The 24,267-nt window shown below is 40.2% G+C and overlaps 1 protein-coding gene across 2 annotated transcripts in view; it reads right to left on the bottom strand.

Moving 5' to 3' along the window:
• Positions 1-24,267, bottom strand: part of LOC141807267 (partitioning defective 3 homolog) — a 540,268-nt gene that overhangs the window by 211,320 nt on the left and 304,681 nt on the right. For both annotated transcript variants that reach the window (XM_074693146.1, XM_074693147.1), the window contains exons 13-14: positions 18,957-19,145; positions 17,197-17,367 (exon numbers count right to left, since the gene is read on the bottom strand). In XM_074693146.1, the coding sequence (XP_074549247.1) occupies positions 17,197-17,367; positions 18,957-19,145 (360 nt within the window). The remainder of the gene's footprint in view (positions 1-17,196; positions 17,368-18,956; positions 19,146-24,267) is intronic.

The raw sequence follows: 24,267 nt of genomic DNA, 5'->3' as shown, positions 1-24,267 counted from the left end.
GAGCAACATCAGAAAATGAAACCAACAACACAAATCAAATGAGTGTGTTTGGGTGTGTGAGTCTTTAAATCTGAAAAACAGCTTCACAAGTTGATCAAAGAGCGTATTTGTCCCACGGTGGATGTGTTCCTTCAGGTTTTTTCCGTCTCTTTGTTGAGATTTCAGTGCCTTCTCACTGCTGCCTCTCATCACCTCATCATGTGTTTAATCTGCCTTAATCTAGTCATTTTCAGAGTGGATTATCCTGTTGACTGAGGGGGAGAGCAGAGCATTGTGACTTACACTGAGCCCAGTCAAGATCATCTGCGTCTCAGCTCCCTCTGGACCCACTAAGCACACCTGTGTGTTTGTGCGTTCAAGGTAAAGCTGCTTTTGTCTATGTGTGAATGTAGCGTGGGAGTGTGCAAACCTGTATTCATGTGTTTGTGCTTATCCATATCAGTGGTAAATGCAGACTCATGCACAATGATGTTTTGCCTTTGCATCAACATCTGCCTGACCTTGAGTCCTCAGAGACAGGAAGAAGCGGTTTGTTGACAGGGCTGGTCTTAAGCTGTCAACTAAGGCTAATAAAGCCTCGTCCATGGCCGTTTCCCGGCCTTCTATCCTGGTCTCAGTCAGTTGCTGTGGCTCTAATCCACTCAACTTCCACCATAATGCTGTAATTACAGACCTTAAGCTGCAGCATCCTGCCCTGGGCACAACTCACCTCTCTGCTGGCTAGATACCCCGTTTTCATTAACTTTTCACATCAACCTAGAGCCTCCTCTAATGCCAGAGCTTCCCAAAGAGGGCGCCCAGGTCTTTTTGGAGTTCTTAGCAAAACTTCAATTTCACAAAACAATCACAGAGATGAAAAACTAGCAGGGAAGGGTGATGTTTGAGAATAAAATCCTAAGTTAAACTTTTCTGCCACTCTTGTTTTTCAAACTCACATTTTCTTTTTTTATCTTGGTGCCTTTGAGGTGTTGAATTATGGGCTTCTGTCAGCCATGTACCAGACGTCCCCACTGGGTAAGCATCAACTCCATGTACTCTGAAACAACCTGTGACTGGGGAATCTTTTTTTTTTTTTTAATTTTCATCTCACATGAGGTTTTTATTAAACTCCACGGTGTTATTGTCGCGGGCTACTTAGATCATGATCAACTACATCTGAAAATTATCATTTTGTCATCTGAGCGATGTGTTTGCTGAATCAAATGATCACGTATTCAGTTAATTTTACTGTGTGGTTTGTTTGTTTTTTGAGTAAAATGTCTAAACAAATATCGGAATGACTGGAAAACTGAGGGAACCAACTTTTTAATTATCATTAAACCTTTATTTAACCAGGAAAAAGACTCACTGACATTAAAAATCTTTTTTTCAAGAGTGCCTCCAGAATTGAAAAGACACCTGACGTCAGGCAAGACATTTGCAGATAGAAAAATCTGCCTCCAAACCACTAAGGATCTGTGTAAAAGCATCCAGAGAGCACGGTGTACAAAGTTTCGAGTCTTTCTGTAGATCGTTCCAGCTAGAGGTTGCGGCAAACTTGAAATATTTTTTTCTAAGTTCAGTCCTGATCCTGGGAACAGAGAGTGAAACAAGATCCTGTGATCGAAGACCATGAGTCCCTGCACTTTTCCGTACACTATATACTGTTTACAAAAATTAATTTTACAGGAAATAGTCTGTAATTTTGTATATTTTTCCTGTTTTCTTATAAAACAACAAAATTCTTAGATATTTACGGAAATTTTCAGTAATTTTGCAGTCAAAAAAAAACAACTGAATTTTATGGTTACTATACTGATTTTTTTTTTTTTTCTGTTTTTCAAAAACATTGTAAAAAACTGTAAAGTTGAAGAAATTATCTGTAAAATGACATTGTTGATGGTTTTTTTTAGGTATTGTGCCAGCTGAACCCTGTACCCTCCTCCATTATGGTTGCAATTCATTGTTTAAAAAAAAAAAAAAAAAAAAAAAACTGTTAAAAAAAACAGTAAAAGCACTGGCAATAAAGTTTTCAGATGAATGCTGTAAAATTACAGTCAAATACTGTAACAGAGAACTACATTTTAAAAAAAGAAAAAAATGTAAAAATACAGGAATTAATTGTTTTTTTTTTAACCGTGGACAAATTACAAAAAAAAAAAAAAAAAAAAAAAAAACTCCAAACAGAAGAAACTGCCCTTCTAAAAACCTTTTCCTCTTAGGCATCACTGAATTGTCTGGAAACTTTGCTGCCAGTACTATTAGCGTTTTTTTTTTGTTGTTGTTTTTTTTCATTATACAGTTTAGGATGAGGTGGAAGCAGACCTAGGATGCAATCAAGAATGCAAAGCTGCCAATGTTTAAGTCACTGTGACGAAAGGGAAGACCACCCTACACGAAAATAAAGCAAGCAGTGGTAAGTCAACACTGGGACACATTAAAAGCCAGTGGTCCCAGGGTACTCATTTAGCTTAGTTTGTAAACAGTGGTCCCGTACAGATGCTGTCGTCCTTGATAAGTTTGACCATCCAACATCTAACCCTTTGTGGTTTTGTATCAGAGCCACTGTGAGAAGCTTTTAAAGGAACTTGGAAAAAAAAAAGAGTACTGACAGTCCTCAGAGGAGATGATAGCATGAAACATCAAATTTGACAAAAAACAGAGTTTTTCATCACCTCCAAGAGGACTGATGAGCCTCTTTTATGACCAATTATAGCTAAAGAGACCAGAGTGAGACATTTTGTTGTAACAAGACAAAAATAAAAGTCTTTTTGTCATGTAACAGGACTTACACATGCACAGGCTAAAACAAGTACAGAGATCAGAGCTATAACTCCAGATTCACTGGGGCTACTAGCGTCATCACAAACAGAAAGTCATTTAGAGGGGTTTGAAATAATTTAGATATTCTATGAGGGGAGGCGGATCTGGTACTTTTTCCAACTCATTACTTTCTGGTGGAACCTGTTGTGTTGAAAGTCTTATTATTTTATCTGCAAAATCCCAGCACTCAGAAATGATGAACAGCTAACAGAAGTCATGCTTTATGCTGCTAAGCTAAAGGACTAATTGTTGAGCTTGTATTTACTGTTGTCATAAAGACCTGGGTTTAAAGGCACAGAAACACACTTCACCTCTGCAGCCCTCAGCCAGGTCTGAGCAGCCCACTCAACCACCAGATTCAATATATTATTTCCTCAATTGGTCCTATTGAGTTTCCCCTGCCGCTCTAAAATGAGTTAGTCCTCAGAGAGCCGGCTGGGAATGAGGGCCCAGCAGCACTGGAATTGCATTTCTGCAGCTCTGTGATCTACTTCCTTCAATTTAGTCACAGTTTAATTCTAAACTGCATATCCCAGAGTGCACCACTCTGTAGACCTACCCCTTCCTCTTTTCATGAATCACTGCCATTTGCTATGAAAACAGGAGAAGCTGATGTTCCTACATGTCATGATCTGACTGGACTGCAATCTGTCCACATTAAATTGGGGTGGGGGGGTCGACACTGGTATCCCTCCCCGTCCTCATCCTCAGTTGTGTTCCAGCATCTCAATGTTTTAAGTTCTCTCCCAGCAGTGGTCAGCTCAATACTAATAAAACCATAATTTACTAGGCCGGGGCTCTGATTGATAGCTCTCTCAAGACTCTATCGATCAGCTCTTCTCTCATCCAGCAACATCTTTTGTTAGTGCCGGCCACTTCCTTCCCCCTTGTCTCTTTGCATAAACGCTCCAGCAGTGACTAACTGTGCTTGATGCTTTTGGAACAGATTACAAACAGGGACATTGGCATGCTGAGGAGACGACTCTAATAAAAATACAGACAAGTTACGTCTACTCTGCACAAAGTTAACTGAGCTTCAGTTTCTGCTCCTATGATGCAATGAAGCGAACATGACCAGCGGGAATAAGGTCTCTGCTGCTTTGATCTTCCTCTGAACCCCTGCTGCTTCCCATCAATAATACAACCCTGCTCCAGCTCGCCCATCACCTGTCCATGTTTTTTAATGGTTAGTTTGAAAAAGAACAGCCAGGTTGATTTTCATTACGAAAACACGGGGCATGAATAAGGATAAACCTCAGAGGTATTTTATAAAGATGATTTTTAATTTACTCTGTTCTAAGTGAAGCAAGTTTATATTTGACAAATAATTTACAGCATAAATGTCACTTTCACTTGTTTCATGTCGGGCTAACAACCTATCAGTTCAACCCCCACTGACTTATTTTACATGCGTCTCTGTTATCTTCATGCATGATACAGAACTGTCAAGTCCCCCCCTCTTGGAGACATGAATTACCTGTCATTTACAACAACACCTGAAACCCTGTGAAGAAAGAAAGGGGAATAAAAAAGACTAACCATTTGCCAAATCTGATGTAAACTGTTAGGATTTTTTCACCCTGTGTTTTATAAATAGAATTGATTGTCTTAACCTTTTTCTTTCATTATTAAATAATCTTAACTGATTCTGGTATATTTAGGGTGTCAAATTCAGGAAAATAATGTTGCTGTTGTTGTTTTTGAATTTTTTTTTTTTTGATTATTCAATTTATGTATTGATTTATCTTATTTCTGACAGAACAGTTGTAGCTTGAACCTTTTCTTTTTTTCTTCTACTTGATTCTTGAGGCTTTTCTGCTTTTAATCAGGGGCAAAAGGACAATAGATGAAGCAGGAATCAGGGTTGGGAAGTGACATGCAGACAATAGGCCACAGGCTGCACTCAAACCCAGGCTATGACAAACCTCATGGAGCCTAGATCGCTTGGCTATCTGCGCTGCTTGATTATTATTTTTTTTTTTTTCTTCTCTTTTCTTTTCTTTTCTTTTCTTTTCTTTTCTTTTCTGTTCTTTTCTTTTCTTTTCTTTTCTTTCAGTGCATTTAATTGTATTGCATTGTATTGTATCCTATTGTATTGTATTTTATTGTATTGTATTGTATTGTATCCTATTGTATTGTAATGTATTGTATTGTAATGCACTGTATTGTATTGTATCCTATTGTATTGTATTTTGTTATATTTTATTTCAATTTATTTTATTTCAATTTATTTTATTTCAATTTATTTTATTTAATTAATTAATTTATTATTATTATTATTTTTATTTATTTATTTATTTTTTTTTATGTTGATGACTATTCAAATATTTTGAAATCATTGCCCATCCATAATTCACACACCTCTGATTATGTAACCTGGACCATCTGGGATTCAGTGTTTTGCTCAAGGTCTCTTCGTCATGATTTGGGGATCAAACCACGGCCTTTCTGATGAAGACCTACTTTAAAAATTCAGCTAACTCGCTCAATTTTGTGCCCCTCAACCCTAACAGTCTCATGATGTGCTTTCTTAATCCAGACTTTGAGTTAATTTGTAACTTCTGCTCTTGTTTGACAAAAATATTTTTGGCAAATGTTTTTTTTTTTTTTTTGGCTGTTTTACGCTAGACCAAGACCTCACCCACAAACAGGACTTCTTTTTTCCCGGCTTCAGTGTTCAGGTGACCTGGTCTGCTTTGAACACTCATCTTTTTAAACAAGACAAAGGTCAGAGCAGTCTGCACAGAGGGGAGCCAAGGTGCCTGGAGCAGCCTGTGACTGCCTCAGTGACGGGAGGAAACAGAAAGTGTCAAGGTAATGTAAGTACAACAAACATTGCTAGTTAACATGTTTAAGACTAAAGTCTCCTCTTTTTAAATCTTTTATACTTATCAAATCATGTATCTGTAACATTATTTGATGAATCACATTTATATTTTTGCAATCTGTTTTCTTTCTAGTTGTTGTTTTCATGTCTTTTTGGTCAGACTGCTGTTGTTCAAAGGGTAAAACCTTTTTTTTTTTCTTTTACCATTAAACAAACCCAAAAATTTCCTTTTAAATTTTAATTTTTAATAATTAAGTTAATGAAACAAGACCAACATAAGAAATATAATCAAGTGATTCATTGATCGTAAGCACATTTTTTTCTCATCTGCCTCTCAAAGATTATCAAAGACAGAAAGATTGACAACTCAGACTACTCAAGATGTTGTTTGTTTGTTTTTTTATCTGCCCAGAAGAACAAAGAAGAGAGTGTGAATTAGGTTTAACTTTTTTCTGACCCTTTAACCATCCCATCAGGATCTTTATCTAAACCCTGACAGTGACTCCACTCCACATGTACTCACATGTCAGGAGTACTCTTCATGTCTTTGTTTCATTCATTTGTTGGAAATGGCAGAAACCGCTGCACATTTCTATAATTGTGGGACCATGTCATTGGCTTAAGGAAATGAGAAAACTCAAAACCAGTAACACACTCTTTTCAGGTGACTAAATGCACTGGAACACTCCGCAGCGGTTTCTTCAACCACATGGTATTTACATAATTGCGGTTGCTGGACTAGAAAGTCTTTCAAGTGGTCAAAAGACGGGGAGTGTTTTACATAAACGCTTTACATTTATGTCTGGAGGCAAAGTTGAGAGAAAGCTCTGCTGAGACAAGCACAAAAAGAAAGTGAAAGTTAGAAATATCTGAACTGAGGGGCTGAAATGATAGCGCTGCTGTCCTTGGGCAGAGCTCCGTCTCTGAGTTATCATGAGAGCTGCATGGTGGGGACCCAGAAAGTGTAAAAATAGCTTCCTGTGAATTAAGTCAGTCTGCAGACATGTAGAGTAAGTTCCTCTGTAGCAAACAGCGTCCAGATGAAAAGTGTTTGGTGTGAGTACGTTCCTGTTGCTCTGATATATGTTGGGCTCCATCAGCAGGTCGCTGTCAGGAAGGACAACAAAAAACCCACAAGACAGCCAGTCTGTCAAAAATAGTCGATGTCTGCAGGAGAGCTTCGTCATAAACAACATCACAGACGCATGGAGAGGCGTGCGCTTAAGTCGTGTGATGAATTTAAAATCAGAAAAATGAGTCCCAGTTAGAAGCAGGCTTATCATCAGTCTGTCTTCTCTGCGTCTGGATGCTGGTGAGATAAATACCTTTGTAATGTCATAAAGTGCCACGAATGCTGCAACACACAGGAACTAACACCCAGCACAGAGTGAAAGTTCACAAACAGGAAAAGAAGAGAGGGGAGGGGTGAGTGTTTAAGAGATAATAAAAATCCATCTCATTGTTTTGACACAGTGGCTTCACAATAGCTGCTATTCTCGTCTCCTGATAAAGCGCCTTAAACTAAAATGACTTCTGATGATGACTAAAGATGTAGAGATCTCTTTGTTCTGCTCATAATGCTTTTATCACAGTCGTCTACGAGGGCAGCTGATTAACTGGGGTCTGACTCACAAAGATCACACTCAAAGAAACTAATTCAATAAGTCTGCACCAGCCAAAACTTTCATTCTAACATCAACAATAACATAATAGAGGCTCCCTTTTAATCAAATCAGTCAAAAGAGCCCTGACCCAGAGAGACACCCTCTCCTGAAGACTTCTGATGGTGTGCTGAGGTGTACCAAAGATGTCATCAACAGATCTTTCTAGTTCTTAAAGTTGTGAAGTGAAGGCTGCAGGGATCTGCATTAAGCCTGGTTTATACTTCTGTGGTAACCTTAAAGTGATAGTGGCCACACAGTCATGAGCACTACATACTTCTGTGATGTGTATGCCTCACTCAGCAGTGTTCCTCCAAATACATGAAGACAGTGTGGTCTGTATAAGGGATGGGCGTTTCAAGTGACAAAACTATTTGATATTGCTCGTAATTATACGGCCACCGCCCATCTGCATGCATGTACCTGCCAACATCACACTCTGACAAAGATGGAGATGGCTGTTGTGCTGTGCATGTCCATCATCGAACTGACTTCCTCAGGTGACAAAGCCTACCACTGACTGTTGATCTGCCTTACTCTCACATGGCTGTGTATAGTCATTGACGACTTGTGATATGCTAGGCTAACCTTGCAGAGTCTACACTGCACCTCGTTTTGGTTCATTTTTTGAACATCTCCACATCTTTTTTTGGCTGTAAATCCATCAGCCTGTTCACTTCTGGTCTGGCTCTATTCATTATGTCAGCCTATTGCTGTGGTCAAGTTATATACGATCTGGTTTTGACACAGTCTGTTTTATTTTGAATGTCACTGAGCATTTTAGATGGTTTCTATGCACAACGTCCTGTTCTTCTCAACCTGCTTTTTGTCAAATTGACGCGTAACAGCTCCGGCATCCTGCAGAAAACTGCAATCAGCCACAGACAGGACAAAGCTATTCAATTAACTAACTTCATTAACTATTCAATTATTTTGATGTTAATGACTATTCAAATTTTCAACCACCTGCACCTAGTTGATCGTTTTATCCCACAAGGGTTTTGTTTTATCTTATGTTGTATGATGCATTTTTGTTTGTGTTTTATCCTTTACTCTGTAAAGCACTTTGGTCAAACCTTGGTTGTTTTATATTCGCCATATAAATAAACTTGACTTGATATGTCATGACCCAGTAGATAAGTAGACCAGTAGACCAGTTTTCGAGCTCTGGACGTCTTTTGTCGCAAAAAAATGGCTGCACTTTATAAAATATTGTGACTCCGTTTTCTGGCCATGACAATTTGGTCGCCCATATCTTTACATTTGCCATTTTTTCAGCTTCCTACACGTCAGAATGTTCCCTTTCTGCCTGAAAAATCACACCCACTGATGGCCACCAATCAGTGTTGCCAACTTAGCGACTCAGTCGTTTTATCAAGCCACTTTTCAGACTACTCTAACAACTCTTGCTTTATTTATTTTCTCTTTTTTTAAAATTGAAGTGCCTCAGATCTAGCAACTTTTCTGGGATTCAGAGACTGGTGTAAAATTATGGATTGATCCTACTCTTCTTTTGCTGATCCCGAGCTGGAATAGAGGGGGAGGAGAAAGATTTTTTGTAGTTGTAAACATATTTCAGGTGTTACTGCGCACTGTCGGTCTCTTGTGTGATGTTATTTCTCTGTCCTACAGCAAATTAGGCATAATATCATTTAGTGCCTTTTAGTGACTTCTGGAACAGCCAATAGCTACTCTCCTTACTGAAAAGATGGCAACACTGACACCAGTGTTACCAGATATTCAGCGTTATTCTCTTCACCTGGCAGTGGTCATAACTATAAAGATGAACATGCTCTGACACTAAACAATAAAATGGATCAATAAATGCAAAGTAATGTTCAAGAAAGAGATATCTGAGAGTTGAAAGCAGCTTTGACACACATTAATTCACCAAACTATTGCAACTGATTGTGTCAGAGGACTTTGGTTTTTTTGACTCGAGGATCAGCCTGTGCCCTAAAAACCAAGAAGATTGAGAACATTCAGGAAGTGTGGCAGGACGAAATTGAAATGAAATGACTTCTCATAAATTTAATTGCTTAAACACATGTGAGGAGATATTAATAGAACTCAGATATAGACGGAGAAATTATAGAGTCTCTGAAGTACGGATGAAATTACAACGCTTCAAACAAATTGGCAGTGACCAATCATATCACTCGACTATCTGGGGCAGAGTGGTAGTTTTTCAAACACCAGCTATCTGTGGAAGCAGAGCAGAGAGGAAATTAATGTTCTGCTGCAGAGTGTGTGTGTGTGGCCATCACTGTGTGAAAATGATGTAAAATGCACTTTTGTACATAAGGCTGTGTGTGAGTTCAAATTAAATGCATGATGAGGTAATACTTGGACTTCACAGAGCGGTGTCAGCGATCCTGATACTTTTGTCTCAGTGTTTCTGACACAGAGTGTTATCTTGTGGTTGAGGTGACCACAGCCTCTGCACATTTCTCAGGTTTTATGTCTTTGTTACCTTTCCTCATGAACTTTCCATGTGTTTGTCCATGTTGACATAGATACAAGAAAAAGGAAGGTTTATGAGGAAGACAGCAAACATCAACATGAGTTGGTGAAACAACCTTAGTTAAAGCTCCTGTGGAGTTTTGTTCTGGTTATGAAACAAATTTAAGTGGATACATATGCCTCTTTATTACTGATTATATCATAAAAGTCCTTATCAATGCCTGAAACCACTGCTGCGAGATAAGTGTTGAATGCCAAGACAAACTCATGCAACTTTTTTTGTAAGAATCTCACAACAAGTTACACATTTGACTGTTTTTTTGAAAGCGAGATATAACTTTTTACTAAAACTGGTATCGTTAGCCTTAAAGCACAATTGCAGTAAATACAACAAAAATATTTAAGAAAACATTAAATGTTTCTTCTTCTTCTTTTCTGAAAACACTGACATTTGATGTTGGTAATTATCCTCATAGGTTCACAATATGTAGAAGACATTTTCAAAAAGTTATTAAGTGCCACTTTGACCACAGGAGGCACCAAAACCAACACAAACTGAGAGTTCCTCTCAGGAACTTTAAACATGGTGTGAAGAGCAGCTACACCTGCTGTAAAAGCCCAAACATGTGATTTAAGTTTATGGTGACAACTCCCGTAGAGACTTTAATGTTAGCTTAGTACCGACCAAATCTTGTCTGTTGTGCCAATTCACATAAAACCAAACAGTACCATGTTTAGGTACCTGACCGCACCCTTGTGACTGTGAGGGAGTGGAAGAGTAGTTTTTTTTCCATACTGGACAGTGTTACAAGTTTACATTTTAAAAATAAATATGTTAAATTGAAAAACTTTGACATTTTATTATTATATTAATCAATATTTATCACCATATAGACACACACAAAATAACCAAAAATTGGTACCATTAAGTACTGATATCAATTGCCAAGTATCTGTACTGTATGGTTTCAAATGTGAAAGGTACCCATCCCTATGTGTGAGTCCCCTTTAATACAACAAAAACAACCAAAAAAGATAAACTCTGAAGGTCTCCCCCTCAAAATGCATTTAGTTATAATTAAATCCTGAAGCACAGTGAGCCAAGATCACTTTACAGGTTTAAGACGCAGGAGTGAAGACACAAGGAGACCTAAAGTTACAATGCAGAGAAACAAGAAGAGCTCAAACTGTGTTTCTGCACTGACTCAGAGCTGTATCTTTATGCATGGGGGCAGCAGGTCCATGCTTTTCAGTCATATTTGAGTCATTTTTATGAAGACTTTCTTTTACAATATGTAGCACACACGCTTTGTAAGCCTTTCATTCATCCTTAACCACAGTGAAGTGTTTTTCTGTCTCTGTTCCAAGGTCAACAAAATTCTAATTTTAACCCGAGGCAAAGGCCACAACAGCAGCAACAATAATCCAGGCACTCCAGCTCAGACAGGTTTAATCACAGCCATCAGCAGCACCGGCCACTTGTCTTTGCCACTAAGAGGATTCGTCTCAGTGGAAGTGACCTCAAGTCTTGCTTAAAGCAAATGGGCTGCTTGGTGACCCTAGAGATTATGTGGAAGTGTGTGCATGTGTGTTTTTGCATAAGTCACGTGTATGTGTGTGCATATCTGCAGGGTTACACACAATGACTGTCATGTATAACATTTACAGAAGAAGAGAGCAGTTTCCATTCACCAACAACCCCCAAACTAATCCAGCTGCAACCGCCGAGAAATGAAACCCAGCTCAGTTCTAACAATCTTGATCGTACTTTAGCCCACAGGACCAAGAAATGATGAAATCAATGTAATTTTCATGGAGTGGTGTGGCCTGGATACGCTGCACACATCCCCTCCCCTGCTCTGATACATGAGGCCGGGCTGCTCGGCTCCTCTCCCCTGCAGACAGTGATGGATCTGATTCATTTCAATGGTGGCCTCCAGTGCTCACTCCCATTCTGCTGGGTGACAGTGGCAAACTGGCGCTGCCTCCACACATATCTGCCCGGCCAGCACAGCCGAGTGGGGGGAGGGACAGGGGTAGATAGGGGGATGTGGTTGTAGCTGCCGGGAGCTTGTGTCGACATGTAACTTCTGCGTTTATAGTTTTGGTTTGCTACTGACCTTAAATTCTTCATTCACAACCTTCTTTTTTACTCAGAGTGTATTTAAATTCCCTCCAGTGAATACACGGCACATTTCTAAGCACTGAGCTTTTTAAAACACTCCCTCTTCAGAAGGGCATGATTGCTTGTGACGGAAAAGTAACGGTTAGAATATAAAATGCTTTCTCCTTTATGTCACACTCTATACATCTTTCTCCTCCTTTCTTTGATCCAACGTTTGGTAAAGTTAAACCAAAACTGCACCTTTTCATCCATCAACCTGGAGTGGAAGTGTTACAGCAAAAATAAAAATATATTTTTGCTGTTTCTCAAACTGTGTTGCTCCGTGACCTCAGCCGCCTGCTCAGCATTGGTCTGTCTACCTGTCTGCCTGCTGGTGAGGGATTAAAGCAGACAGGAGAGTGACTGGACCGAAGTGATAGAACTCACTGAACCTTGAGGTTGGGCTTTCCCTGCGGGGACATCTGTCGTCCCCCGCTTGTTGGAAGAGAAGGCCTGAAGGTAAAAAAGGGAGGAAAAGTTGTGTGGACCAAAAAGAGTCTGAAAATGGATGGTGAAACGATGGCAAGAGTTTGACTCTGCATGACATAATACCAGATTTTGTAACTCCTAATGTAAAATTTGTATTTAAATATGATTAAAAGTTTTCAGACCTTTTTTTTCTGCACACAAAAGTTACAATGGCATCAACTTTTTATCTCTCATAACAAAAGAATGAGGCAGACAGTAGAAACGTTGCTGTATAAGGTAATCTCACCCCGAGGGGAGTGTTGCGTTGCATTGCAGCAAAAGTTGAATCACTCTGAACTCTTTTCTCTGATGACTATACTTTAGGTTTGCCGCAGGCCTCAGTGTTGGCACCCTTACTGTCTGATTACAGTGGGTTGCTCTGTGTGAATGACAGGGCTGTACGTCTTTGTGCTGAACTGGGATGACTGAGGGTGAAGAGTGCAGTACAGAGCGTGCCATGTCAAACTGTGTGCCCCCTTCCATCAGATTTATTAATAGCCGGGTTGGTCTATTTGCCTGACTGTAGTCATTAACTGTAAGGTGACTTTTATGGAGGACCAAAACTGCCAAAATTAAAAATAAATAAATCGATAAGAGTAAATAATAAAAAAGAAAAATTAAACATACATACATAAGTAAAAATAAATAAATAAATAAATATATAAATAAACAGATAAATAGATGGATGGATTAATACATGAATAAAACAATAAAAAGTAAAAATAAATATTAAAAAAATGTGGAAATAATATGAAATATCAATAAATACATAAATAACAGTAAATAACAGTGCTCTGGTCTCATACTCATTTATCTTATGCCGCAGACACTGTCAGCATGATATACAAAAGGAAAAGGTTGTTCTAATAAAAGGGCAGTCCTTAGTGTGTCTTGGGTTGAACTGTCCACCTAACGATTGTTTGACATATGAGCATAAAAATTGTAAAAATGTAAAAATAGATAAATAAAAATTAAAACTAATGAGAGCAATACTAGTATTTGTTTATTAATATTTAATTATTTTCACAGATTAATACTGTATTCATTTCCACATTTTTTTTTCTATTTATTTTTTTCAATTTTTGATTTTTTTTTTAATCTTTTCTATTTTTTTTTTTACTTTTATGATTAATTTATTTTCATTTTTCTTCTTATTTTCATTTCTGTTTATATGCATCTTTCTGTAATGAATTTCCTTCATTGAATTTTTATTTTTGTTATTATTTTCTCTATTTACTTTTAATTTACAATTCTTTTTTATTATTATTTTAATTTTTACTTTATTTCATTTTGGCAGTTTATGATCCTCCACAGAATTTACTCTTACCAGTGACATTTCAAAATGTTCAGCTACACTTCTATGTTGTCTTATTTCTATTCAAGGTCTGTCTGGTATTTTTGTGTGCGCACCTGGGTCTAAAAATACCCAGGTGGACGTGTTGAAAGAAGATTGAAGTTAACTCAAACTGAGATTGTCAGGTTAATGCATTTATGATTGTTTTCTGTTTTTTGGGGGGAAAAAAATAAGAAGAAGTAGAAGGGAAGCAGCATTTTTCAGCAATGATCAAGATATTCTGCGGGTTTAGCTGGTCTCAAGATTCAAATTTAGACAGAGCGTAAACCGGACTCAAAAGCCTACAACCCCGCTGGGCGTAAACAAAGCTGGTCTTATTTTTTAGAAAGGACTGAGCTACGTCCAACTCTGAGTGCACCAAGCTCAACTGAGAAGAGTCAAGGCTGTACCCATGATATGATGAGGTCATGATGCAGAAAAAAACAGACATACCTTTATCCACTTTCTTTTCTCATCCAATGATCTGCAGAATGTCTGGATAACAGAATCCAAAAGAGTATTCAATATCAAGCAGCATGATTGTTGACATATCTGGAAATAAATTCTGACTTTCTCAGAGCTGAATGACATTGAAAGCTTATGTTGAACAGTCTCATTAACATAAAACCTGAGAGTAATCAGCACCTGCAGGAGATGAAGCAGTGCTGTGTTTTTGTCCAACACATGCTGTGGTAAAGGGTGAGCGATCGTTCATTAATTCAAACAAGACCTTCTTCAAAAGATGCAACCTCAATATCAGCTCAGCGTCTCAGATCATGGATGACTCCCTCTCAATGAGATGCACTATAATTAATCATCCAGTAAACAAGATGCACTGCTTTTGCATTAATGTTTAAGTTCTATGACAGATACTTCTTTCTCTTAAACAGGCGGATAAGTCATAACTTTCTCTCTAGGTCGTACCTTAGGTACAACATGACATTGATCCAGCTGGTGCAAAGGCCACAAGGATTGTGCTCCATGACATTAGAGACCAGATCCTACAATATCTAGACCAATATAAAAGTGTTTCTATCAACAGAACATCTCTTTGTGAAAGCTGCTGTGTGGTGGAACTTCCTCCCAACCAGAAAACTGACCAATCAATTTGCATGAACCTAAAAAAAGCCAGGAAAATCTGAGACTTTCTGTATTTATGGGCCAGCAAACATGTGGCATGAGCCAGAAAAGTAGTAAAACTGTGACCCTGCAGGCTAATGTAGAAATAAAAGCTAAGGCAAGCAGATCCCGGTTTTTATCTGTAAGGTATCTGGATTCTGGTTATTGCAGGAAAAATATGGTAAGGGGAGGAGACCAGTGGCAGCTGCTGGTCAGTCAAGAAGGAGAAGCTAATTTTTTTTCTGGCCTACATCATAAATTTGATTATTTATTTAAATGTAAATTCTACCCTCCATGTCAGCTTGTTAGCAGCTGAAGCTGCTACGTGAGACTACGACAGGCTGTAAGTGTGAGTGACAGGGGGAGAAGCTCCGCAGCTGTAGCTGTAGCTGCTTATTGGTGAAAAGAGAGAGAATCTTTAAACACAGTGCTGGTTGTTTTTAAGAAAGGTAAACTCGCTGGGGATCGATAAGAAGTCACTCAGTGTCCGACTGTGTTCAAGTGCTGAGATGCTGCGGGGATGAATGAGAAGGAGGTTGAGTCGGTTACCTGTGATAGGTAGCTGATTCTAAACAAAAGATGAAGGAATTCTTGCGCATATTTTGTCAGTGAAATGTACACACAGCAGTACATATCACCACTTTTTTGGGGACATTTTAGGAGAAGCTGAGCTTCCCTTGCAGTCTTAGAGCAATCGCAACTGGAGGACACACTATACATGGCAGGACTTTGGAGACAAAATTTAATTTTTCAATTGGATGTTGAAAATGGGGCTGCATGGTGGCACAACGGTTAGCGCTGCAGCCTCACAGCAAGAAGGTCACTGATTCAATTCCCAGATTGTCCAGTGGGCCATTCTGTGTGGGGTTTGTATGTTCTCCCCATGCATGTGTGGGCTCTATCCAGGTCCTCTGGCTTCCTCCCACAGTCCAAACACATGACAACCAGGTTAATTGACCACTCTAAATTGCCCATAGGTGTGAGTGTGTGTGTGTGTGTGTGAATGGTTGTCTGTCTGTCTGTGTCAGCCCTGTGATTGACTGGCAACCAGTCCAGGGTGTACCCCGCCTCTGGCTCATTGACAGCTGGGATAGGCTCCAGCCCCCTACGACCCTCAACAGGATACGCAGTTCAGAAAATGAATGTTGAAAATGTTATCTCCTGTTCTGTGTTAAGCTAGTTTCAGGAATTTTGTTAGCGCCCAGCCCATGACTGCTTTCTGTGGTGCAGTTTAACTGTTCGGTATGTTGGGCTTTCAGAGTACGATGTGTCACCCTTAGTCTAAAAAACATATTTGTATGTAAAGGAATGACTTATACCTGTGAGATTTTGACTCCACCTACTGGCTGTCTTTATAAGATGGGGTAAACGTGGAAGTTGACATTTAAAAACAAACAGCATGTGGGGCAACACAGGGGTGATGTGAGGGCAGAGGAGAGACAAAGGGCTTGGAGGATAATGGCCAGCAGAGAGGGTGAAGGGCAGAGACGGGGACCGGGGCTCAGCGTGGCGCTCCAATCTGACACACAGCCACAGGACACAGACTCCAATTAGAGTCACAGAAACACTAATCAAACCTGATCTACAACTTCTCGCTGCAGGCTGAGAAAACGTGTGGGGAAGTATTCAAACATGACTACGTCTACTCTGGAATGTAGCTGCGCCATGCTTAGCAAGGCCCGTTCAGCTAAATCGCGTCTGCGTTTATCTCACTCCAGTACCGTGTCTCCTAAAGACACCCATGCTTTTAATATTCCCCACTGTTGCTTTAAGACAAATATCCACCTGGTTGTAATACATTTTCCTCTATCTGCCTATCCACAGGGTTATTCCACAGGCCTGTCAATCATGAGTCAGTGAAGTGCTTCTTAGATATCATATCAAGGCTCACTGTGGGCAAAAAAAAAAATCCTACTGCCAATATGGGGGGAAATATGATATCACCTATCTCACACAGGAAATGGGAATGTTTGAAGATTTGCATAGTGGTGTGGCTGCTTCATAAATGTCCTTTTTTAAAGCTATCTCAAAGCAACAAAAACCTATGTGTGAGAGATTAGGGCCAGGAGAGCTTCTCTCATTTATCATTCAGTGCGGCTGAAATGTAGCTATCCCTCTTCTTTACTCAATGTGTCATCTACTCCTCCATGGACAGGGTTTGAATTAAAGCATGCATTTGTTTAAGCTGCCTTTATTACAATGTATGTGTGTACACAGCAGAGTCCTGCCGGCTCATGATGAGAATGCTAAAAACAATATTTTATTAAAGATATAAACAAAGGTAATTAAATCTGACTCCTTATGGGGCTAATTAGTCCCCGGCACATCAGTGTGACTTCTCCCTGACAGTAAGGCTTACCCCGTTGTTTCTGGCCACCTGCCGGGCAATGATGAGCTGAATCATCCCTCGCTTGTTGCCTTCCACAGACATGGATTTGCGGAGTGTTTCCATGGCATCCTGGTTGGTCATCCCGTGCAGCGACTCCCCGTTAACTGCTATGAGTTGGTCGTTGACGCGTAGGCGTCCATCCTGCAGAAATACCATGAGAGGAGTTTTTAAGTGACCTTTAAAGTACTTAGATCAACAAAACAAAAGTTCTGGGATAGAAAAAAAAGTCTCTAGAGCTGCTCCTGAGGCCTGTTTGCAGGGTTCACTTACAAACTCCATCACAGGAACCTAGGAACTAAATCATATTGTGGTCTCAAGTTCAAATGTCTGCACTCGTGACATTGTGAGTCTCTGGTTCCGGACATTGGAGGACTTACCCTCAAAGAGTGCTTATCAACAGTTACATGTGACAGTTGAATGACACGTTGAAGCAGAGCATGTGAGGGGAGTGTGAGAGAGCAAGGAATGGAGCAGGGGAGCTTTCAGAAAGAGCACAGAGCATGTCTTTCTTTTTTTTTTTTTTTTAAGGATAGGAAGGTGGAGCAGGGCGCTATCCCATTCAAGTTTTGCTCTGTTACCTTTCATGTCCAAAGCATGCCCAAACCTGGCCCAGAATCAGAGTCAGAGCATATATTTCTTGAGTGAACATGGAGCAGAGCAGAATGCAAACTTGGGGACTGTTTATACGACAACGGTCTTAGAGTAAAACACAAAAGTATTGTTGCATTTCAGCATCACATTTACACAGAAACTGTGTTTCAGTCGACCTAAAACGCAAACTTTATTAAACTACTTTCAGAGTCAAATTTATCTGAAATGCTGCAGCTACTGTTGCTGTGTAAAACAGTAAGCCGGTGTTTTTAGTCGTAACGCTGATGCCACGCTCTGCTTTGGCAAACACATAAAACAATACAACAGTACTGATTTAACAGTTGTTGAGCGTGGAGCAGCGTGGAGCAGCATGGAGCAGCCTGGAGCAGCCTGGAGCAGCGCGGAGCAGCGCGGAGCAGCGCGGAGCAGCCTGGAGCAGCGCGGAGCAGCGCGGAGCAGCGCGGAGCAGCGCAGAATACAATCTTGGGGGCTGTTTACATGACAACGGTTTTAGAGTGAAACGCAAGAAAATCTTTGCATTTCAGCCTTGCGTTAACACAGAAATAGTGTTTTAGCCGACCTAAAATGCAACATTTTGTAAACATCTTTCAGAGCCACACTCGGTTTCGTGCAAGCACATACAACAGTACAACAGTACCATTGTAACACTTGTCGTGGACTACCGTGTTGTGCTTGTGCTGCTCTCTCAGCTGAATCTGCTGACTTTCTTTCAACAACATGAGCATCTGTTGCTCCACTTCTGCTCTTAGTACCCACCAATACACCAGATGATCAGCTCAACTCTACTTCAGTGGAGATCTGCCAAAAGCCACTTCTGGACAAGACAGTTGTAGTGCCAACTAGAGGTGTGGCATGCTTACTACAACGTCCTCAGTTCCTTTGTGTTTCTGTGTAAACATCGATTTTTTTACCGTGCGTTTTCACTGCATTTTAGCAGTGATCCTTTGAGGGTTGAGCAGTAATAGGTAGAGCAGTATGCTGAGACTTTAAGTGGGGAGTGATGGAGGTGGTCATCTTTGAGAGTGAGGAGCAGAAAGCCCGCTACTCCACTTTGCTCACATGCTCTGGTCTACTGGATGGAAATTCAACTCAAGGCAGAGGCCAGAGAATTAACTCACCTTGCTAGCAGCACCTCCATTGATAATGGACTTCACAAAGATGCCCAGGTCAGCATGGTTCTCCTTGGAGCGGTTCCCCTTGACGCTAACACCGAGGCCTGCTGAGCCGGAGTCATTCAGAGGGATCTCAAAGGTCATGAACTCTTGTGTACCATCAGGGGTCAGGACCAAGTCATCGTCATCTGGCTGCTGTGGACGAAAAAAAAATCCTCATGTGACCTCAAATCTTATTGGTCTTATTTGATGATCTGTGAAGAAACAAACATTTGTAAATTTATAGTGGCTCTGGATGTTGTGCTTCATTTTTTTCTCATTTCTAATGAAAAGATGTGTGAACTTGCTGACCAAAGTTGGCAAACTGTTGCCTAACTCTACTACTCTGTCATTGTTGCATCAAAATGTCCCTGTGAAAAAAAAAAAAAAAAACAAACCAAAACAAAACAATCTTTAACTTTAGTTGAGAAGAAAAAAAAGAACAAAGAAAAGATAACAGAGACAAGCAGAGCAAAAATTGAAAGAATTGGGATGGTGAATGACAAGAAAATGGAGAGCAGGCGGGAGACGAGATAAAGAGGGGAAAAAGAGGGGAGCGGGAGAAGAAAGTGAAAGGATAGCAAGCATGTCTCACATCTCAGGGCTGTCATCGTCAATTGGCCATACTGTCTAACCGAGCGTTGCTAATTCTTTTCCACAGTCGTGCGCTCGGTGGAGGGACGGCGGGGACGGGGAAGAACTTTGAAAACACCAGGTAGCAATTTGGCGCTGGAACAACAGTTACTTCCTCAGAACAACACGCCTTTGAAGGATAATTCTGACATGTTAAGAATCCAACTCTCCCTGCCTGTGTGATTCAGCGGGTCCTTTGATGAAGATTACCATCACGGTGTTTTACTGCAGGGCTGGTGCAGGGTAGAAAAAAAGAAAAGGTGTTCATTTGAGCTGGCAGAAAGGTGTGAGACAGCAGTGTGAAGAGTCTAACACCCAACACGATCAGTCATGATGGAAAATGGAAAATAACCACTCAGGTCTCTTTCCTGACAGTTTTTACTGAGGTTGGACAAAGAAACAAAATGAAACATCTGTGTGTGTGTGTGTGTGTGTGTGTGTGTGTGTGTGTGTGTGTGTGTGTGTGTGTGTGTGTGTGTGTGTGTGTGTGTGTGTGTGTGTGTGTGTGTGTGTGTGTGTGTGTGTGTGTGTGTGTGTTTACTTTCTTGTCTGCAGACAGAAGGAGGTGAAAGAGGTGTGAGAGCAAAACACCCAGAAAACACCCAGAGGTGACGGACTGGCCTTATCTGTCTTGTGTTAACTACAGAAAAAACAATGTTTGAAGAATATGAGGAAAAATATCAATTTTTCAGAGATTTTTCAGTGTGCCGACAGTAAAAGAGACCATCTCAGACCAGCAGTTTGATCCCTGGGTATCTCAGAGAGAAAATAAGCAGTCGAACAGGCCTCTGTGACTCCTGAAGCTGTACACTGAAAACCTGAAATCTTATTTAGTGTTTTTGTCTTACTTAGGGATGGGTACCTTTCACATTCGAAACAATACAGTACCGATGCCGGTACCTGGCAATCGTTACAGGTACTCAACGGTACCAATTTTCGATACTTTTTTGTGTTTATGTGGTGAAAAATACCAATGTATTTAATAATTAAGTACAACTTTTTTCAATTTAACATATTTACTCTTCAGTTTATAACCTTGCAATGCTGTGTTCATGTCCAGCATGGAAAATCTCCTACTCTTCTTCTCCCTTACAGTCTCAAGGATGCATTTAGGTACCTAAACATGGTACCTTTTGATTTTACGTGAATCAGTACCCGGTGCTTTGACAGAATTTGGTCAGTACCTGTAAAAGTACCAAATCCGGTACCCATCCCTAGTCTTACTTTACGTTAAAAATGTCTTGTGATACTCAATGTGAGCCACATTCAACTGACCAGTCCAGAAAAATGTCTATGTTTCAAGTTGTTTAAATACGAAAATGAGGTCTGAATTGCTTGCTAAGAATAATTTGCTCAAAATTTGCTTAAAAATAGAAAAATGTCTTAACACCATTAACTTTTTTATCGTTCCATTAGCACTTTTTTTTTTTTTTTAACTTATTACAAGAAATTTGGAACTCATTTTTGTCTTTAAAGGTGCTGCCAATTTAATCTAATTAATTACAGGATTTTTATTGAACAATCTAATTAATCACATTTTAATCACATATCTGCTTAAGGTCCCCATATAAAGAATTTGAATTCTAGGACATTACGAAATTGTAGTGCATGACCACTCAAATGAATACACGAAGCAGAGAAGATTTGTCAATCCACATTCTTTTCAACTGGCCAATATTAAAATGTCTGTGTTGGCTGCCACTGACGTCTATAGACACCAACTCGATTCCAACCATTGACTGTGTCCATAGAAGTAAATGATGTTTTTCAGCAGGGGGGAGGCAGGGTCTAGCAGAGCTTGTCAATCAAAATCATGCGCGTAAACTACTATGGGTGAGAGCGGTGTACTCTTTGGATGAGAGATCACCATGGATATGAGGAGAAGATGTGAGATGACAGAGACATAGCGAGATGCTGTAAGTCAAAAAAGTTCAGGCAGCTCACTCTTCAACCGAGGATGTGTCGTGGTAGTTCAGAGAGAGAGTGGAGGGATTGTGAGAAAAGACGACGGAGATCATGGAGAGGATCAAAGAATGGAGCTCCCCAAAAGTAGTAAGTTTTGTCTGTTTTTGGATCAAAGGTAGATCAAAGGCTCTGGTAGTTTTGGTGCTAACATAGTCACAGAAAACAATATTATTTGAGTCTTAAAAGATCGTTCAAGATGTTCTGAAAACATCTGGCAGCAGATGAGTTAAATGCATTATTTTTTTTACAACACATTAATTTGCATTAATTTAATCTAATTGACGCGTTAAAGTGATGGCCCTACCCCTTTGATAACATGAAATAAGTCATTTTTCTGGACTGGTCAGGTGAATGTTGCTCATATTAAGGCTAAAAAGACATTTTCTACTAAAAATGAGACAAAAACGCTTGAAAACATTTCAGTTTTTCCAGCCCAGGGCTCTTGTTCTTGAGCTTATGTGCCGAGCTAAAGAGCACCTGAGCAGCAGTTGTTTGTTTCCCACTCACAGGTTTATATTCAGCAGATGTGAGCTGATGTGGATCACGGGTCCACTCCACAGGAAGCCTGAGACAGCCGTACTGTAACTCTGCAATTGGCCAGATTGTACGGTGCGTGCGTAGTTATTGCCATGGCAGCCGTATCCACGTGAACAATGCTGGCAGTGAGAGCAATCAACCCCAGAAACCCCAGCACAAGACCTCTTTAAATAGACTCACATCAATACACACATATGCAGCCAGATGGATGGCGGCCAGGTGTGTGCCCTTCACAGCTGCTCAGATAAAGAGCGAAGCGGAGGAAAGAAGGAAAAGGTAGAGCACAAGGTGTTTTACTTTTTTTTTATTTCCAGTGGCTGTGGAGTTATTAGGATGCAGTGGTGCGTTCAAGTGAAGGCTCTTTTCAACACCCTCAGACTGAGCCCCTATTCCCCCGACGGCCTTCCTATCTGCCCCTTTTTCCTTTCTTTCAGCGTTTCTTCCCCTGCTTTTCAAACAGCAGTACACCTGTCCGTACCACTTGACAACTGGGCTTTGTCTGTGACTGGACCCTTAGGAAATTCAGACCTCTGGAATCCACTTAATCACACTGCACTTCAACACCTCCGGTTCTATTACGGAAATCGCCGCCTTCTGTCGGGAAATGACCCTTTCTTTTTCCTCCCACAGCTGAGTGAAGCAGATAGGGGACAGAATAAAACAATTCCTCAACCACTGCTGGATTAAATATGAAGCATCATTGCTGTGAGGCGTCCATTCGACCTGTCAGAGTTTCTTTGAAGCTCGGACAAATGGGCTCCAAAGCTGCTTCATTCATGGGTCTGATCAGTGAGCTTTGAATGTCGGCCTATAGAAATGCACAATATGCAGTTTTATTCTAAAAGTGCACTCATGGATGAGCAAGCAGCAGCGTCAGGGCCAGGGTCAGTTTTTATCCTTAATGAAGATGTTTTATCAAAATAAAATAAATAAAAAGTGCCGATGAGTTATGTCCCTGGAGAGGCTTTTAGTCCAGCAGTTGAAGATAGTAATACACTGGATGAAAAAATTGCTTTGGATGGACGCTGTCTGAGTCCGCGTGTGTGTGTGTGTCTTCCAAAATGATGACAGAATAACCACCCACTCAGAGCTGCGTTCCGGGAAAAGCGGGCCGAGGCAGAGAATGAGAGAGCGCTGTAACATTTTCATCAGACAGGAACAAGCGCCGCTGGCCAAGAATGAGTTTGTCAGGCTGCTTGACAGACCTCGTTGCACCGATTCAGCTTGGGCTGGCAGGGCTGGATTCAACTACTATACCTCTGAACAGGAGAGAAAAGAAAGCCAGCTCACTGTTCTGCTCACCTGGGAGAGAGGGTACAGAAGCTCTGACGACAGTAAGATAGATGTAAAACACTGAGAGGTGGCATGTGTGACTTCAACGCAGGAGGGAAAAGTTTCATGCAGAATTTCTCTGCAACACGTCAAACTCTTTTCTCAGGTATATAAAAGTCTGGAAACTGGAAACACAAGGAGTCACATGCCCAAACCATGAACCAGGAGACAAATCTCACCAGGGAGAGGCTTTCACTCCAATGGCTGGGTGTCATTAACAACTCCAATCACACTGAAGACAGGAACAAAGTGATACTGACCGTGAAGACACCTAGCTTTCTATGTGAAGGTGTTTGACTGATAACCCAGCTGTGTTGAATTCTTGACTCTTATTGGCTGGTTAATAATGTTTCTAGACGGCACAAGATATATCAAATTAAACCACTTCCACATTCACTGAGTTGATTATTTCACCTCTTACTGTTGACAGTGTGGCAAAAAAAAAATAAAAAAAAAATCATAAAAGTCCTTAAGTCCTAAAAATGAATAAATATATGAATAAATAAAATAAATAAATACATAAATAAATAAAAATGACAAGTATTTCCAACATCACTCCCAATCACTTGTGGAGCGTGAAACTTTAGCTAAGTGGTTATTAGCTGAACAGTCACCAGCGGACAAAAAAAAAAAAAAACAGAAGAGATGAAGGATGGTTAAACAAAGAGCAGAGTGGAAAAACATACACAAAACAGCCCCAAAGCCACATCCTGGAAGGGCTTTGGCAGATACAGGATGGGCTGAGTGAGAAGAAAGCTTGTCCAACCCAATATCCATAATAAAGTAAAAAGAAAGAAAATGTTGAGAACTG

The sequence above is a fragment of the Halichoeres trimaculatus genome, unplaced genomic scaffold, assembly GCF_033239565.1.
Source record: "Halichoeres trimaculatus isolate MK-OKI-2021-1 unplaced genomic scaffold, fHalTri1.1 fHalTri1_scaffold_18, whole genome shotgun sequence".
Taxonomy (NCBI): domain Eukaryota; kingdom Metazoa; phylum Chordata; class Actinopteri; order Labriformes; family Labridae; genus Halichoeres; species Halichoeres trimaculatus.
The sequence above is the reverse complement of the archived record's forward strand: the minus strand, read 5'-3'. Positions and strand labels throughout refer to the sequence as shown.